The sequence below is a fragment of the Dendropsophus ebraccatus genome, chromosome 4, assembly GCF_027789765.1.
Source record: "Dendropsophus ebraccatus isolate aDenEbr1 chromosome 4, aDenEbr1.pat, whole genome shotgun sequence".
NCBI classification, from domain to species: Eukaryota; Metazoa; Chordata; class Amphibia; order Anura; family Hylidae; genus Dendropsophus; species Dendropsophus ebraccatus.
Window position 1 is genome coordinate 157,726,385 of NC_091457.1, and position 18,173 is coordinate 157,744,557.

The 18,173-nt window shown below is 44.6% G+C and overlaps 1 protein-coding gene and 1 long non-coding RNA gene across 3 annotated transcripts in view; one reads left to right on the plus strand and one right to left on the minus strand.

The window, feature by feature from the left end:
- The window catches only part of CDC14A (cell division cycle 14A), an 80,301-nt gene that overhangs the window by 26,284 nt on the left and 35,844 nt on the right, over positions 1-18,173 (minus strand). For both annotated transcript variants that reach the window (XM_069967547.1, XM_069967549.1), the window contains exons 4-9: positions 14,097-14,189; positions 11,572-11,651; positions 4,744-4,810; positions 2,860-2,922; positions 1,838-1,925; positions 970-1,200 (exon numbers count right to left, since the gene is read on the minus strand). In XM_069967547.1, the coding sequence (XP_069823648.1) occupies positions 970-1,200; positions 1,838-1,925; positions 2,860-2,922; positions 4,744-4,810; positions 11,572-11,651; positions 14,097-14,189 (622 nt within the window). The remainder of the gene's footprint in view (positions 1-969; positions 1,201-1,837; positions 1,926-2,859; positions 2,923-4,743; positions 4,811-11,571; positions 11,652-14,096; positions 14,190-18,173) is intronic.
- On the plus strand, positions 6,759-15,332 carry LOC138789038 (uncharacterized). Its single transcript, XR_011362691.1, has 3 exons — positions 6,759-7,580; positions 7,675-7,770; positions 15,137-15,332. It is a non-coding gene; the product is annotated as an uncharacterized lncRNA (long non-coding RNA).

The window sequence follows — 18,173 nt, forward strand, 5'->3', positions numbered from 1 at the left end:
ATTATGTGAACAGAGCCTTTCTGTGTTTTCAATCCACTCCTGGTTTTGGTTGCAATGAGGACCTGACATGAGGACCAAATACTGCCTGAAATACACTGTGTGTGAACCCAGCCTTAGGGTGCGTTCACACCAACAGGATCCGCAGCAGATCTGCAGCAGATTTGATGGTGCAGATTTGATGCTATGTCCAGTTATTTAAATGAAATCTGCTGCAGTAAGTGTGAACGTACCCTTAGGGTGCGTTCACACGTACAGGATCTGCAGCAGAATTGATGGCGCAGATTTGAAGTTGCAGATTCAAGGCAAATCCAATCTGGAACATGAAATCTGCTGCGGATCTGCTGCAGATTCAAATTTGCGTCATCAGATCTGCTGCAGATCCTGTACGTGTGAATGAACGTGTGAAAGGGAATGCATAGTGTTTTGTTTTGTTTTACTGGTTAGAGCCAGATACTGATACATGTTCTTTTTAATGTTTTATTTTCTTTGAACATTAAAGGGGTTGTTGACAAAAAAAAAAAAGTTCTTCAAATTAACTGGTGCCGAAAATTTGTAATTTACTTCTATTAAAAAATCTCCATTCTTCCAGCTGCTGTATGTCCTGCAGAAAGTGGTGTATTCTTTCCAGTCTGACACAGTGCTCTCTGCTGCCACCTCTGTCCATGTCAGGGACTTTCCAGAGCAGCAGCGAATCCCCATAGAGGTGGCAGCAGAGAGCACTGTGTCAGACTGGAAAGAATACACCACTTCCTGCAGGTCGTACAGAAGCTGATAAGTACTGGAAGACTGGATATTTTTAATAGAAGTAAATTACAAATCTCTGGCACTTTCTGGCACCAGTTAAACATTTTTTGGTGAACAACCCCTTTAACGTGAGGCGGCCATCTTCCCCGTGAGTCCTGTTTATGGCATTCACATAAGTCGGTGACGAGACACCAATACCCTTTCGGTCACCATACGTGGTGGTACCTTTGCAGTGGACGGCTAGGGCCCCGTTTGTATTCTCACAGAGGTTCAGGAATCGGCGTACTATGCCGTCGCTGGGGGTGCTCCCATCCACAAAGAACAGGTCGTAGTGATCGAAGCCGGCGTCGGTAAAACGCTTGGCATCATAAATCTTCTTGTTGAGGCGGATGATGGCGGTGATGTTGTGCTTTCTGAAATAGGGAAAGTAAGCTTCGGGGGCATGGAGGGGGTAACCTGGAGAAAGAAAATTATAATTATATATGTGTTATCCGCATGTATAATGCCACAATGATCGCAGGTATATGGGGGGTCCTGATAGCTCTGTACTGCCATCTGTTGGGGGAAAAAGAATCTGACTGATTAGACTTTAAAGGGGTTATCCAGCGCTACAAAACATGGCTACTTTCTTCCAGAGACAGCCCCACTCTTGTCTCCAGATCAGGTGCGGTTTGTAATTCAGCTCTATTCACTTCAATGGAACTGAATTACAAAACCTGCACCCAAACAGGAGACAAGAGCAGTGCTGTCTCTGGAAGAAACTGGCCATGTTTTTGTAGTGCTGTAAGCTTCACATAACTGTACATTCTGCATAGAGAAGTCACAGCTCACCTGTTTTCTTTTACATAATGTAAACCTTAAAGGGATTATCCAGGACTAGAAAAAAAACATATCTGCTCTCTCCAGAAGCAGCGCCATTCCTGTGCTCAGTTTGGGTGCGGTATTACAACTCACCAAAGTGAACTTAACTGCAATATCACACACAACCTGAGGACAGGTGTGACGCTATGTCTTTCTAATCCTGGATAACTCCTTTAAATCAGCGGCAGGAAAAAATCTGCATGGATTCCTTTGAAATGGGATGCAGACTTACCGTTTTCAATTTTGCTTTTCGGGTGAGGGCCACTGAATGCCAGAAACTTCCCAGGGACGATCCAGTTGAAATCCCCGTTTTCCACTCTCTGTCAACATAAAATTAAAGTCAGAGTGCGCCACCTAGTGTCAGAAGTGCTCGCAGTTACATGCCTGTGCCTGATATTATGCATGGGGCCTCAGAGCTGGATAATGTATAAAGAATTTATATAGATAACAATGTATACAGAACTTATATAGATAACAATGTATACAGAACTTATATAGATAATGTATACAGAACTTATACAGATAGTGTACAGAACTTATATAGATAATGTATACAGTTGTTGCAGTCTTTGTCACCAAAGAGGCTAATGCTTGGCGGCTGTGGTCACATGACCAGCACCAAGATCTAGGTAAGTTTATACTGAGCATCAAGGAAGGAGAGCAGTTAAAGGAGAATTCGTCCAAAAGTATTTTTTAATATGTTATTACTTATGGAAAGTTAGACAAATTCCTAATGTACATTAATTATGGGAAATCACATATAGGGCTATTTACCTTAATATAGTAGATCAGGGAGGCTTCAAATTCCCTAAAAAACCGTCACATCACAAATCAATTGTAATTCCAATGGAGTGTCAAGCAAGGGGCGCACTATATATAGAAATCTATGACACTGTATTGGGGACACTTGCTCCCCAAAGTATTCCATAAATGTATTCAATCCATAAATCAAAGTGTACATACATTACATACTTTACATACACTTCTATAAGCACGATACAGTGCCATAGATTTCTATATATAGTGCGCCCCTTGCTGGACATTCCATTGGAATTACAGCTGATTTGTGAAGTCTTGGTTTTTTTAGGGAATTTGAAGCCTCCCTGATCTACTATATTAAGAGAAATATATGTGCATTTCCCATAATTAATGTACATTAGGAATTTGTCTAACTTAAAAAAAATAAGTTTTGGCCAGAGTTGTCCTTTAAGAAAACTCTGCAATGTTCATCTGCCAACAATATAAGAAACTCACCTCATAATGTTCATACTCATCTACGTCAAAGTTTTCAAAGTTGAAAAACCCAAGATGCAGAGCCTGAGAGACAAACATAGACCAGCATGAGAAACACCATCCAGAACCCAGTGTTCTTATAAAGCTTTATTATTAGTATTTCATTGCTATCACCCCTCACAGTACAGAGGCAGCCTCCCTCCCCTCATGCACTGTATAAGTACGGGGGGTGGGGGATAGGGAATTGTAGGGCTTAGCCCTGTAGTCCCCCCACACAAATGTTGGTAACCGCAGAGGCCTCGTCTCCCCTTGCTACCACCACTCAGCTGAAGTATACAGGAAAATATTATACCTTTAATGTAATAAAGTTATACTTCAAAGTAATATAACTTAATTAAAGCAATATATTAGCAAATAAGTTTTAGTTTCCAGAGTACCCCTTTAAGTTTTGCTACCATCCATTGCCTTTCATTATCCATGTACTGTGACATCACTGTGTGTAATATCCCTGTACTGTGGCATCACTGTAAGTATTATCCCTGTACTGTGACATCACTGTGTGTATTATCCTGTACTGTGACATCACTGTGTGTATTATCCCTGTGCTGTGACATCACTGTGTGTATTCTCCCTGTACTCTGACATCACTGTGTGTATTATCCTGTACTGTGACATCACTGTGTGTATTATCCCTGTACTGTGACATCACTGTGTGTATTCTCCCTGTACTGTGACATCACTGTGTATTATCCCTGTACTGTGACATCACTGTGTATTATCCCTGTACTGTGACATCACTGTGTGTATTATCCCCGTACTGTGGCATCACTGTGTCTATTATCCCTGTACTGTGACATCACTGTGTGTATTATCCTGTACTGTGACATCACTGTGTATTATCCCTGTACTGTGACATCACTGTGTGTATTATCCTGTACTGTGACATCACTGTGTGTATTACCCCTGTACTGTGACATCACTGTGTATTATCCCTGTACTGTGACATCACTGTGTATTATCCATGTACTGTGACATCACTGTGTATTATCCATGTACTGTGACATCACTGTGTATTATCCCTGTACTGTGACATCACTGTGTATTATCCCTGTACTGTGACATCACTGTGTGTATTATCCCTGTACTGTGACATCACTGTGTGTATTATCCCTGTACTGTGACATCACTGTGTGTATTATCCTGTACTGTGACATCACTGTGTGTATTACCCCTGTACTGTGACATCACTGTGTATTATCCCTGTACTGTGACATCACTGTGTATTATCCCTGTACTGTGACATCACTGTGTGTATTACCCCTGTACTGTGACATCACTGTGTATTATCCCTGTACTGTGACATCACTGTGTATTATCCCTGTACTGTGACATCACTGTGTGTATTATTTTTATATTGGACTTCCCATATTTGCCTTCAGACTGTAAAGTTTAAATAATGAAATACCAGGAGGATTACTAACACTTAGCATCACACATTGAGTTATTAACATTAATAAAGCGGATGTACTCCTGAAATGACAGTCTATTATGAGTCATTACATAATCTGAAATGCTCTGCATTTTTTTTAAATTGTAGTAACACACACATCCTCTAGATGGCGCTGTCTGCCAAGCATAATGTACAGAGATCGGCAACAGAATTAGTGGGAACGGAGAAACGTAATTTCCATTTGTAGTGTATTTAAAAATGATTAACATCAGCGTCCATGAATGAGTATAATACTAGGATCATGACTGCCGGAGTCTGCAAGGTCAGGAGGGAAGTTACAGAAGCTACAGCACACACACCAGGCATATATAGGACAGGCACTCCTATAGAGAGCCATCAGCCTGTGTTTGGCTAATATATATACGTAAATAATGTATAGAAGCAAGTGCATTTACCTTGCGGATGCCCTGCAGACAGTCCAGGATAGTAAGGTTATAAGTGCAGTTTCCAAAAGAAGCATCTCTGCAAGAAAAGAGAGAGAGGGGTTATATATATAATACCGTACATCGAGGAGGTTAGTAAATCAGGCACTAAACATGTATAGAATGGTTTATAAAACATATGTACTTTATAAAATTAGAAGGTGAAGGGGTAGAGAGGATAAAAAAGGACTGCTTTCTTACACAAACAGCGCCACACATGAGCACTGGTTATGTCAGGTACTGCAGCTTATCTGTATCTGTACAGGATGCTGATACCACAGGAGACATCACAGGGATATGGGGTCCGCACCACACACCTTACAGGATGCTGATACCACAGGAGACATCACAGGGATATGGGGTCCGCACCTCACACCTTACAGGATGCTGATACCACAGGAGACATCACAGGGATATGGGGTCCTCACACCTTACAGGATGCTGATGCCACAGGAGACATCACAGGGATATGGGGTCCGCACCTCACACCTTACAGGATGCTGATACCACAGGAGACATCACAGGGCTATGGGGTCCTCACACCTTACAGGATGCTGATACCACAGGAGACATCACAGGGATATGGGGTCCTGACACCTTACAGGATGCTGATACCACAGGAGATATCACAGGGATATGGGGTCCGCACCTCACACCTTACAGGATGCTGATACCACAGGAGACATCACAGGGATATGGGGTCCTCACACCTTACAGGATGCTGATACCACAGGAGACATCACAGGGATATGGGGTCCTCACACCTTACAGGATGCTGATACCACAGGAGACATCACAGGGCTATGGGGTCCTCACACCTTACAGGATGCTGATACCACAGGAGACATCACAGGGATATGGGGTCCTCACACCTTACAGGATGCTGATACCACAGGAGACATCACAGGGATATGGGGTCCTCACACCTTACAGGATGCTGATACCACAGGGGACATCACAGGGATATGGGGTCCGCACCTCACACCTTACAGGATGCTGATACCACAGGAGACATCACAGGGATATGGGGTCCGCACCTCACACCTTACAGGATGCTGATACCACAGGAGACATCACAGGAATATGGGGTCCACACATCACACCTTACAGGATGCTGATACCACAGGAGACATCACAGGGATATGGGGTCCTCACACCTTACAGGATGCTGATACCACAGGAGACATCACAGGGATATGGGGTCCAGACACGAAGGGCGGGAGGGTGGTAAATGGGGGGGGGGTGCGCTGGGGGCACATCACAAGGATATGGGGTCAGAGCACAAGGGGGCCGACACTATATTAGACAGATGGTTTTAACGCTATGGTTGATTTTGCCTTCTATTTAAGGGGGTCTCTGCAGCAATGCATCATACCTATGTTTCAGACCCCCTTTATCCTTTGTTCCAGAGCATGGTGGTAAGACATGACATAGCGGTATTATACTACACTATCCCTTTAAGGTGGCGGCTGAGGACGGGATGAAGCAATCCCGTAATACAGTCGTGTCTGTGTAATCTAATAATTACTCCACTAATAAAACATAAATCCGTGCCCAGCGTAGGTGTGTGACAAACAGGCGACCAAAATAGAGCGCACGTTTATACCGCCGTAAACACGTGAACAATGGCCACCAGGAAGCTATAAATTCCACAGTGACAATACAGAGCAGAGGGGGTTCAGGGCAGGATATACAGTGTAACACAAGCCCAGAGTCATAAAGACGCGTAATTGACAGGAAAACAGGTCAGGACAAGGCCGGCAGCTTAGGAGGCTGTCAGTAACCGCCGGTGACAGCAGCGTCCCTGTGTACACACTGATTTATATATATATATTAGGGATGGGGCGAGGATCATGACATATTGTACGTCGTGACCCAATGAACCTCTGGTTCTGGTGCCCCACATTATGTCAATACCATTGAGGCCAAGATGGTGGTGGTGCTGCTGAGTGGTTACTATGGTAACTAAAACTGTATGGACAGGACAGAGGGCCTCTAAGGAGACACAGTGCCATAATATAGTACAGTGATCTCTGAACTACAACTCCCAGCATGCCCTGGCTGCCTGCTATTGTATATCACTGTCACTTCTAGTGGTACCCCCGCCCCGACACCGCTCCCGACCCAGATCATGTATTCACTCTAGTATAATATCATCATGACGGAGTGACATTATGGTATAGAGGGAATATAGAAAATATAGGGATTTAGGGGCTAATGCAGTTATTTTCAACCTGAAGCACCCCTGCTGTGAAAGAACTACACATCTCAGCATGCCCTGACAGCCTACAGCTGCGTAATATTAAGTCAATCTAGGTGCCAGGGTTGTATGTCAAGGTGGTCCTAGGCCAAGAGCTATCCCTCCAAATACATATGTATGCTCAACTTGGCCGAGCATCCATGGGAGAGGAGAATAAGTCACTGGCACCTACATGATGGTTGCTCTGTTCTAATAGGAGGTTCTTTAGATATCAGGGGGGCCTGTGATCAACTAATACAATAGCTTTCTTTAAGATAGGAATGCCCCTTTAAATAGTCACTGTACACACAAACAACTTCCCTTAATGGAACAGCCCAAAAATGACTTCTTTCCCCCAGAAAAACAGCACTTATATCTTGGCCACTAGGTGTCTCACTTCCATGCTGTCCACTGCCTGTTGTTAGGCTCAGTCCATCTCTAGATCAGGATAAAACTCAGGAAGTGGTGGCGGTGGCTTTGCTATTGCTGTGTGCTAGGGAGAGAGGACAAGAGCGACTGTGTGCCTGCAATCTTTCAGTTTCCTCCATGGGATCCCCACTGTCCCTGAAAGGTAAATCATGGTTTCTTTCTCATCTCAGTTCAGTGCTTGGTGTACCCCTTTCCTTACTGAGCTTCATCTGTTTTTTCAATTTCTGCAATTTCAGTGCATCAATAACCCCCTTCTCCCCCCACAAGACAAGAGCGACTGTGTGCCTGCAATCTTTTAGCTTCCTCCATGGGATCCCCACTGTCCCTAAAAGGTAAATCATGGTTTCCTTCTCATCTCAGTTCAGTGCTTGGTGTAACCCTTTCCTTACTGAGCTTCTTCTGTTTCTTTAATTTCTGCAATCTCAGTGCATCAATAACCCCCTTCTCCCCCTACATGCCATATATTAAGTGTACTGTGAAAGTCAACCCCCAGGTACAATGCAGCCTGTTCAATCCAATGTACTTTCACCAGCACTTGATTATGGTATAGCAGTAAGGAGCTATGCTGTGATTGGATTGGCCAGACAGATAAGGGAAAGGAAGCCCTGTGTATGTGCCACTGGCAAACAGCCCATCCCTGGTACTGTTCACTGAAATGGAGACCATGAGGAATAGCTGTGCATCATGGAGGGCCCTCAAAAACAGCAAAAAGTGCTAAAATCATCTGTCGTTTTTTTTTTTTGTTTGGTTGGTTTTTTTGTGTAAATTCTTTTGAAAGAACAAATGCACGGTAAATTAAAAAAGTACTTAGGGGGGGACTTTTCTTCAAATCAACTGTTTCTAGAACATTATACAGATTTGTAAGTTACTTCTATTTAAAAATCTCCAGTCTTCCAGTACTTATCAGCTGCTGCATGTCCTGCAGGATGTGGTGTATTCTTTCCAGTCTGACACAGTGCTCTCTGCTGCCACCTCTGTCCATGTCAGGAAGTGTCCAGAGCAGGAGAGGTTTTCTATGGGGATTTGCTACTGGGCAGAGGTGGCAGCAGAGAGCACTGAAAAAAAACACACCACATACAGTAGCTGATAAGTACTGTACGACATCAGATTTTTAAATAAACGTTAATTACAAATCTATGTAACTTTCTGACACCAGTTGATTTAAAATAAAAGAAAAAGAAATTCTCTGGAGTACCCCTTTCAGAAGAATGGCGCCAAACCAGCGATACTAATGACATACACGTATGATATCCACGTACACGTCCAGAGCTATTAGCTGCAGTTTTATACAAGAACAAGATACAAGTAATAACAAGCAGTCTGTGTATTAGATCTGGAGTCTCATTCCTGGTATGGAACACCCCCAGGTGTGAGCGACACGTGGAAAATATTCTAGATATAAAGCTGGAAGCAAAGGAGAGCTGCAGCATCTGCCGTCCCTGACAGACCTCATCCTGGAAGGGGAAATTTTTATTTAATTTTGGACGATTCTCGATTTAAATCTTGATATTTTTTTTCTTTTTGCTAAATTAACAGAACAGTTTTCTCCTCAGCGTCAGATACTATTTTAATGACAACTATATTGCTTCCCAGTGTTACAGTGCTCCCCCTGTGCCCCTATGCAGCAGACAAGCCCCCTCTGTGCCCCGTGTAAGTAGTTTTTCCAAATATGTGCCACTCTGTGCCCCCATATAGTATAGGAGATCTTCTTTGTGCCTCCATCTAGGTAGGGTGTAGTGGTGGAGGTAAAGTGGATAAGAAGTGTAGTAATACAGATAAAGATGAAGGGTGTAGTAGTGGAGGTAAAGTGGATAAGAGGTGTAGTAGTACAGATAAAGATGAGGGGTGTAGTAGTAGTACAGGTATAGATGAGGGGTGTAGTAGTAGTACAGGTAAAGATAAGGGGTATAGTTGTACAGGTATAGTGGATAAGGGGTGTAGTAGTACAGATAAAGATAAGGGGTGGAGTAGTACAGGTATAGTGGATAAGGGGTGTAGTAGTACAGATAAAGATAAGGGGTGTAGTAGTACAGGTATAGTGGATAAGGGGTGTAGTAGTACAGATAAAGATGAAGGGTGTAGTAGTAGTACAGGTGAAGATGAGGGGTGTAGTAGTAGTAGTACAGGTAAAGATGAGGGGTGTAGTAGTAGTACAGGTAAGGATGAGGGGTGTAGTAGTAGTACAGGTAAAGATGAAGGGTGTAGTAGTAGTACAGGTGAAGAGGAGGGGTGTAGTAGTAGTAGTACAGGTAAAGATGAGGGGTGTAGTAGTAGTACAGGTAAGGATGAGGGGTGTAGTAGTAGTACAGGTAAAGATGAGGGGTGTAGTAGAAGTACAGAAATAGATGAGGGGGACTGGGGCAGGCTGGGGGTGACTGGGAAAGACTGGGGGTGACTGAGGGGGACTGAGGGTGACTGAGAGGGACTGGGGGTGACTGAGAGGGACTGGGGGTGACTTAGGCAGGAGTGCACATAGCCCTCCTCCTCCTCTCACCCTGGCACACATGTTCCCCTCCTGGCCGCACATGCATGTCCCCTGTCTATGGAGGATGCCGCGGGAAGTGTAGAATAAGGAGATAGCGTTGCTGCCAGTCCTGGAGCTGTACAGCGGGATCGGGGGGTGCACAATCCCACTGTACAGCTCCAGGTTCCGCAGCGACGCTATCTCCTTATTCTGCAGTCCCTGCGGCCTCCTCCACAGACAGGGGACATGCATGTGCGGCCAGGAGGGGAGCGGGACACAGGTCAGCCGCGGCTCTGCACCTCTCTCCGGACCGCCTGCCCGACAACGCTCTGCCCACAATGATTTTTTGTGAAAAATCTAATTGATTCTAACTTTCTGGGCAAATTAATCGAATTAATCAGATTACCAGTAATCGCCCATCCCTAATACAGAGCGACATCTGATCACTTAGGCTGGGTTCACACTGCCTTTTTAGCATACGTTTAACGGATCCGTTTTTTTTTTTTTTAACGGACAAAAAAAATTGTGTCAGCAACGTTTTTGTGTCCGTCAAAAAAAAAAACATCCGTTTTGATCCGTTTTTTTTATAATGGAAGTCAATGGAAAAACGGATCAAAACAGATGCACACAAATGCATCCGCTTTTGCAATCCATTTTTCAGCTGTTTGCAAAAACGCAGTGTTAACCCAGCCTTACTTAAAGGGGTATGTCGGTGGAAAAAAAAAAAAAAAAAGATTTTAAATCAACTGGTGTGAGAAAGTCATAGAGGTTTGTAAATTACTTTTATTTAAAAATATCCAGTCTTCCAGTACTTATCAGCTGCTGTATGTCCTGCAGGAAGTGGTGTATTCTTTTCAGTCTGCTGCCACCTCTGTCCAATTCAGGAACTGTCCAGAGCAGGAGAGGTTTTCTATGGGGATTTTCTACTGCTCTACACAGTTCCTGACATTGACAGAGGTGGCAGCAGACTGAAAAGAATACACCACTTCCTGCAGGACATACAGCAGCTGATAAGTACCGGAAGAGTTGAGTTTTTCAAATAGAAGTAAATTACAAATCTTTATAACTTTCTTCTGACATCAGTTGATTTGAAGAAAAAAAAAAAACATTTCCCATTTAAGGGTGTGTTCACACATACAGGATCTGCAGCTGATTTTCTGCAGCAGATTTCATTTAAATAACTGAACACAGCATCAAATCTGCTGCAGATCTGCTGCAGATCCTGTAGGTGTGAACGCACCCTAAAGAGGTTTTCTAGGACTCTCTTTAGAACAGGCCACTATAGTAGATCGTTGGGGTTCTGACTTCTGGAACCTTTGTCGATCAGCTGATCTCTTCATTGTTAGACACAGCGCCATACATTCTGTAGTGGTTAAGCCTGGTTTTGCATCTCTGCAGCTCAGTCCCATTCAAGTGAATGAAACTGATCTGCAGTACCAGGCATAGCCACTATAGAAGTTATGGCGCTGTATCTGCTAAACAAAGAAGAGGCCATAGGGCCTGCGGGAGCGTTGTGGCGTTATAGGGCTGTGTTCACATACTTTTTGTTACTGTCGTTGTACTGCAGTGAAACGATTATTGACGCAGTAAAACAATGAAACTGCAATGTGTGAACACAGCCTAGGGAAGACGTGTTCTATACAACCGATAATACATTCTGATTTCTTACCTGAACGGGAGGTACTGGGGGCTGGATCCACTTAGCAGGGATCTATACGCCTCTTCTGGAGTCTTCTTCAAGTAGATGACCTAGGAGGATGAATAACAATCATATTAGCATTTTATAAAAAAAATCCCTTCTAGTATTGTGCGGCTAGCACAGTGTTGTAACATATGTAACAAAACTACAACTCCCAGCATGCCCTGACAGTTGAAGCCTGTGTCCATGACTGTGTAGACCAGTGTTACCCAACCTGTGGCTCTACAAATCCCATCATATCCTGGCAGTCAGAGCCTATGTAGACCTTAACCTGATGCTGTCCAGCTGTTGCCAAACTACAACTCTCATCATGCCCCGACAGCCTTCGGCTGTCAGGGCATGATGGGAGTTGTAGCTTGGCAGCAGCTGGTTTGGGATCAATGCTCTAGTACTGAGCTGAATGTCAGCAGGAGAACAACAATTAGTGAACAGGTCACTGTGTGTGTGTGTGTGTGTGTGTATGTGCGTGTGCGTGTGTGTGTGTGTGTGTGTGTGAGTGTGTGTGTGTGTGTGTGTGTATGTATGTGTTTTTATGTATGTGTGTGTGTATATGTGTAAATATGTGTGTGTGTATATATGTGTGTATGTGTTTTTATGTATGTGTGTGTGTATATGTGTGTGTATGTGTGTGTGTGTGCTTGTATGTACAGTATGTATGTGTATTTATGTATGTGTGTGTATATGTGTATATATGTGTGTGTGTGTATATGTGTGTGTATGTGTGTGTGTGTGTGCTTGTATGTATGTATGTATGTATGTGTGAGTGTATGTTGTGTGTGCACGTGTGAGTGTGTGCGTATATGTGTATGCCTATATATGTGTGTGTGTGTATGTATATATGTATGTATGTATATATGTGTGTGTGCGTATATATGTATGTATGTGTGTATATATGTGTGTGTGTATATGTATGTGTGTATGTATGTGAGTGTGCGTATATATGTATGTGTGTATATATGTGTGTGTGCGTATATATGTGTGTGTGCGTATATATGTATGTATGTGTGTATATATGCGTGTATACGTATATATGTGTGTATGCGTATATATGTATGTGTGTGTATAGATGTGTGTATGCGTATATATGTGTGTGTATATATGTGTGTGTGCGTATATATGTATGTGTGTATATATGTGTGTATGCGTATATATGTGTGTATGCATATATATGTATGTATGTGTGTATATATGTGTGTATGTGTATATATGTATGTGTGTATGCGTATATATGTGTATGTGAGTGCAGAATATTACATAATAAGGAAAATCTCTAAATCCCCTATAAACCTGTCTATAATCCCGTCCAGATGAAAAACAAAATACATAAAGACGAATAAAAACAAATAAAACTAAGAATAGCTACACAGCAGGGTATAAAGCGCATACTGTATATAGCTACACCATTAGCTCTATATATATAAAACAAGAGACTGTAATGCTCCTGGACTGCGGGCGCTGCCTATTACAGGGGGCACCTCGCCTACCATGGCGTGATGGTACCAGCTGCAGGGGGGGGGGGGGGGGGAGATTAAAGGGCTGGAGAGAAGGCATGCATGGGATTGCTGCCTGCTTACACATAGGTAATCCACTCTGCGGAAGGTGAACATGGCAGGGCTGAGGTCAGAGGGAGTAACGCTCTGCAGGAGATGGGGTGCAGGAGGGGATAGGAAAGATCACACAATGAAGTATAGTCTTAAAGGGGCACTATCACCTAAACAACTGACTCTTTTATAGAGTTTTATAGAGTTATAGAGAAATGTAAAAAATTTTGTTCTGAATGTTTTGAAGGAGTCAGAAGAAGCGTGCGGCTGAGCGCTTCTCCCTGACCTGCTGAAGGAGGCAGATCCCATAGTAAGTCAAAATGTTTTACATCTGTATGACATGCCAAAAGTTGTTTTCTTTTTCTTTTTTTTAAGACAGTAACACTATAAAGCAAGCTAAAACTTTTGACATGACCTAGTGTTCAGACCCCGACTGACCACAATGGGGGAGATCTATCAAACATGGTGTAAAGTGAAACTGGCTCAGTTGCCCCTAGCAACCAATCAGATTCCACCTTACATTTTCCAAAGAGTCTGTGAGGAATGAAAGGTGGAATCTGATTGGTTGCTAGGGGCGACTGAGCCAGTTTCACTTTACACCATGTTGGATAAATCTCCCCCTATGAGTACATGGATTGAGCGCCCACTGGAATAGTCAGTCTGAAGACGAAGCCCCTTTAAATCTATAATCCTCCAGCTCTGCCTGGGTAGCTGCACACTGATGTCTATGTTGAGTTCACAAAGCCTGAGCCGGACCCTGACATCTGAGAGCGGCTCTATTTATTTCTGTCCTGTTGTAAAATATTAACAAGGCGGAATGAGAATATCTCAGACAAAGGGAGGAGCGGCTCGGAGAGGAACGGGCGGCAGGTCAGGAACTTATCACTCCTCACACACACAAGGGGCAGGTGCCGGCCCCCCGCCACGGTTATAGTATAGAAAGGACTCACTCACCGCGTAGGCCCCGATCAGGAAAGCCGCGTTGGCTCTTTTCCTCTGGTCATAGCTCGTGTAGTGGACGATCTTCTTTCTTGACAAACTGAAAGACTGAAGAAAGAGTCGACTAAGAAACAAAGCTGAGCGGATCACACGTCTACAGGCATGCAGGATTAGGGCCCCATTCCACCGGACGATTATCGTTCGCATAATCGTTAACGATTAACGATCTCAAACGACCGCTATTGCGAAAGACCTGAAAACGTTCACTCATTTCCATGAAACGATAATCGTTACTTATGATCGTAATTGCGTTTTTCTTCGCTATTTATTCGCTATTGCGTTCGTATCTATTGCGAACGACCGAACAATGTCTTATTCAATGCGAACGATTTGCAAACGTTTTGCGAACGAGCAACGATAAAAATAGGTCCAGGTCTGATAAAGCGATCAACGATTTCACGTTCGGTCGTTAATGGTTAACTGCATTTCAAACAAACGATTATCGTTTGGATTAGAACAATTTAACGATAATCTGAACGATAATCACCGGTGATTAGTGATAATAACTTCACATGTAAATGACACCGATCTGCCATAACATTAAAACCACCAACTAATATAGTGGCAACCCCCTTGCGCTCTGGCCCATCAATGCCCAGACCCCATGGAGCAATGGTGGTCCGGGCATCAGATATTTTGCAGTGTGAGGTGCGGACCCCATTTCCCTGGATGGGACTTATATCTCCAGAATATCCCACAGATGATGGATAGGATGAGATCTGGGGAATCTGGAGGCCGGGTCACCACCTTGGTCTCTTTGTCCTGTACAATGTCCGCAGTGCGGCCCCCGGGACATTATCCATTACATACATTAGGGGGTCCCGCTGGCAGGAAGGGGGGACATGGTGTGTACAATGGTTAGGTAGGTGGTCGGTGTCACAGTAACATCCACATGATGCCAGGACACAAGGTCTCCAGCAGAACATTGCCCATCACACTGCCCCCGCCATCTTGTCTTCTTCCCATAATGCATCCTGGTGCCATCTCTTCCCCAGGTGATGCACACGCACCCGGCCGTCCACATGATGGAGAACGTGACCCATCAGACCAGACACTTTCTTCCATTGCTCCATGCTTCAGGTCTAATGTGCGTTGTAGACATTATCAAGGATAGACAGAGATCACCTGGGCCCCATACACAACAAGCTGCCGTGTCCTGTGTCATCTGACTCCTTGCTATCACAGCCAGCAGGAAGTTTTTCAGCGATTTGCTTTACAGCAGCTCTTCTGTGTTATAATATTATGGCTGACAGGTATCTAATAAAAAGCAATGCTAATATTACAGTAATTGGCAGAGAATCTGTGATACATAAACTCAATACAGTTTCCACAAGAGAAGTGATCTTGTCCATGTCTTGTCTTGTTGTGGGGCATCCATCACCACGTTACCACGCCATATACACACAGATCCAATTACAATTATCCATCATAGCATTTATAAGGACTTTAACCAATCCACAAAAAAACTGGAAAAACAAACAAAAAAAAGTTCAGAAGTATGGTTTCATGACTGCCAAGTACAGGACTCAATGGTCCCATAGAGAGTGAATGGAGTGGTGGCCGAGCATGCACACAACGCACCCCTGCATATGGGGGATATGTTTTAATCTTGTAGTGCCGTATAATTACTTGTGATTTAAGCAAAAAAAAAAAAGAACAAAAGAGAAACTTTAGATTTTCCAATATTCTGCAATAACAGCATTTTCCATTGCGCACAGTGAGTGCCGCCACTGTCCGTGATTACAGGTAAGCAGATCATACACCTGCCAAAGCACTGGACACAGCAAGAATAGAACGTCCCTTATCCAGCTGTCTCTGGCTCACAGGTGCGAACACCCCGGGAATGAGCCATTGTTACTGTGACAGCCGCCGGCAATGTGCTGAGCAACGGTAACGAGAGATGAGTGAACCTCCAGCGCGCTCTGGTCCGTTTCAACCTGAGCAAGAGGCAATCGATTACCGGTGGTCGAAGAAGTTGGATGCAGCCCAAGTGAGTCCTGGAAAACATGGATACAGCCTATGGCCCATGACTGCAGCCATGTTTTCCAGGACTCCTTAGGGCGGCATCCAACCTCTCCAGCCATGAGGAGTCAATGTTACCGAACCCGAACAGTTCAGCCTCTCAGCTCAACACTACCCACCACCACTGAGATGCACGCTCATCTAACAGCTGTCTCATGCTCAGGTTTACACCAACTGTATCATAACAACTGGCAGTTTCTAATGACAATCAGCAGAACTATGAGTGCAGCTCTGGAATACAATACAGGCTGTACAGCAATTGATTCAAAAAGGTTACACATTTGTATGTAGCTTAAACAGTATATATATATGTTGCAGTGAAATGATAGAATCAGGGATTTGATCAAATCCTGGGAAATGATGGAATGAACGCGCCGCTCCATCATTTCCCTAGGGAAATGATAAATCCCTGACCCCTTTCAGGGAGATGACGGAATGAACGATCGAGGAGTCGCCCGGCTCTATGTTTGGCAGCTGGCATATGGTGGCAGAGGTCCTCCCCAGCAGGCATATGGCGGTGGGGCGGACGAGGGAGAGGAGAGGCACGCCTCCCCGACAGGTGTACGGTGGGGGCGCTGACGGGACCGGGGGCAGACGGGGAGCAGAACAGCACACCTCCCGGCAGGCATATGGCGGGGGACGGACAGGGGAGCGGAGCGGCACGTCTCCCCAGCAGGCATATGGCGGAAGGGGACCAGGGGCGGACGGGGAGCAGAGCGGCACACCTCCCGGCAGGCATACGGCGTTGGAGTGGACGGGGAGCAGAGCGGAAAGGCCAGGGGAGCAGGAGGCATGTCGCACGGCAGGGCGGACTGGACCAGAGGCAGATGGGGAGCGGAGCGGCTCAGACAGGCCGGGGGAGCAGGAGGTGTGTAGCAGGATAAACCAGCAGAACAGGGAGCAGAGAGGCGGTGGAGGCGGACGGGGAGCGGAGTGGACAGGCTGGGGGGAGCAGAGAGGCGATACGGTAAGCAAATTCTATGTTGCAGCGGGAAATGATAGAGTTCATTCCATCATTTCCATGAAAGAGGTCCGTGATTTGATCAATCCCCTAGGGAAATGATGGAGCGGCGCGGTCATTTCATCATTTCCCGGGATTTCATCAAATCCCTGATTCTATCATTTCACTGCAACATATATATATATACAGACAGTAAAGCTAAACCCGTCTGTCCCCTTTACATATGTCCTATGATTCAGATCTGTGCATCCGCTCCTAGGAGACTTGTATAAACACATGTAAAGTATCTGCAATCACAGGAAGCCGATGTATCTTATAGATGTTTATATATGAAAAATTACGGTCTACAGGAAGGGCGCCGCGGCTGTCGGACTTTGCCAGTCCTCATGTATGTTGTGTCAGGTCCCTCTGTTTCCTGAGCCGGGTCACCCGCTTCTGTTTATACATTGGTGGATTTTCCATTTACCCGGCTTGGTTCTCCGGGATAGTCTCAGGTGACATTTCTAACCAGAGCCAACTGAGAATATATTGTATCTCCACTTTATTATATACGTTGAGGATATTTCAGCAAATGTCTATCCATATTCTTTATATTTCTATAGTTACTTATATTATCATTTTACTATTTGCATCCAGAATTATTGCAGCCTATCCCTGTAAGTACTTGGCTTCACTTATAATCATCAAGTTGCTTTGTGTCTTAGGACGAGTCTTGGACTTACAGCATTAGCCAAATTAGTTGTGCCTGAAGTAGAATAGAGGGAAGGAGCTGAGAATAGAGTGCCCACAGGGGGGAGGAGCTGAGAATAGAGTGCCCACAGAGGGGAGGAGCTAAAAATAGAGTGCCCACAGAGGGGAGGAGCTGAGAATAGAGTGCCCACAGAGGGGAGGAGCTGAGAATACAGTGCCCACAGAGGGGAGGAGCTGAGAATACAGTGCCCACAAAGGGGAGGAGCTTAGATATTAGTGCCTACAGTAGAATAGGGTGCCCGCAGAGGAGAGGAAGTGAAAATAGAGTGCTTGCAGTAGAATAGAGTGTCAACAGAAGG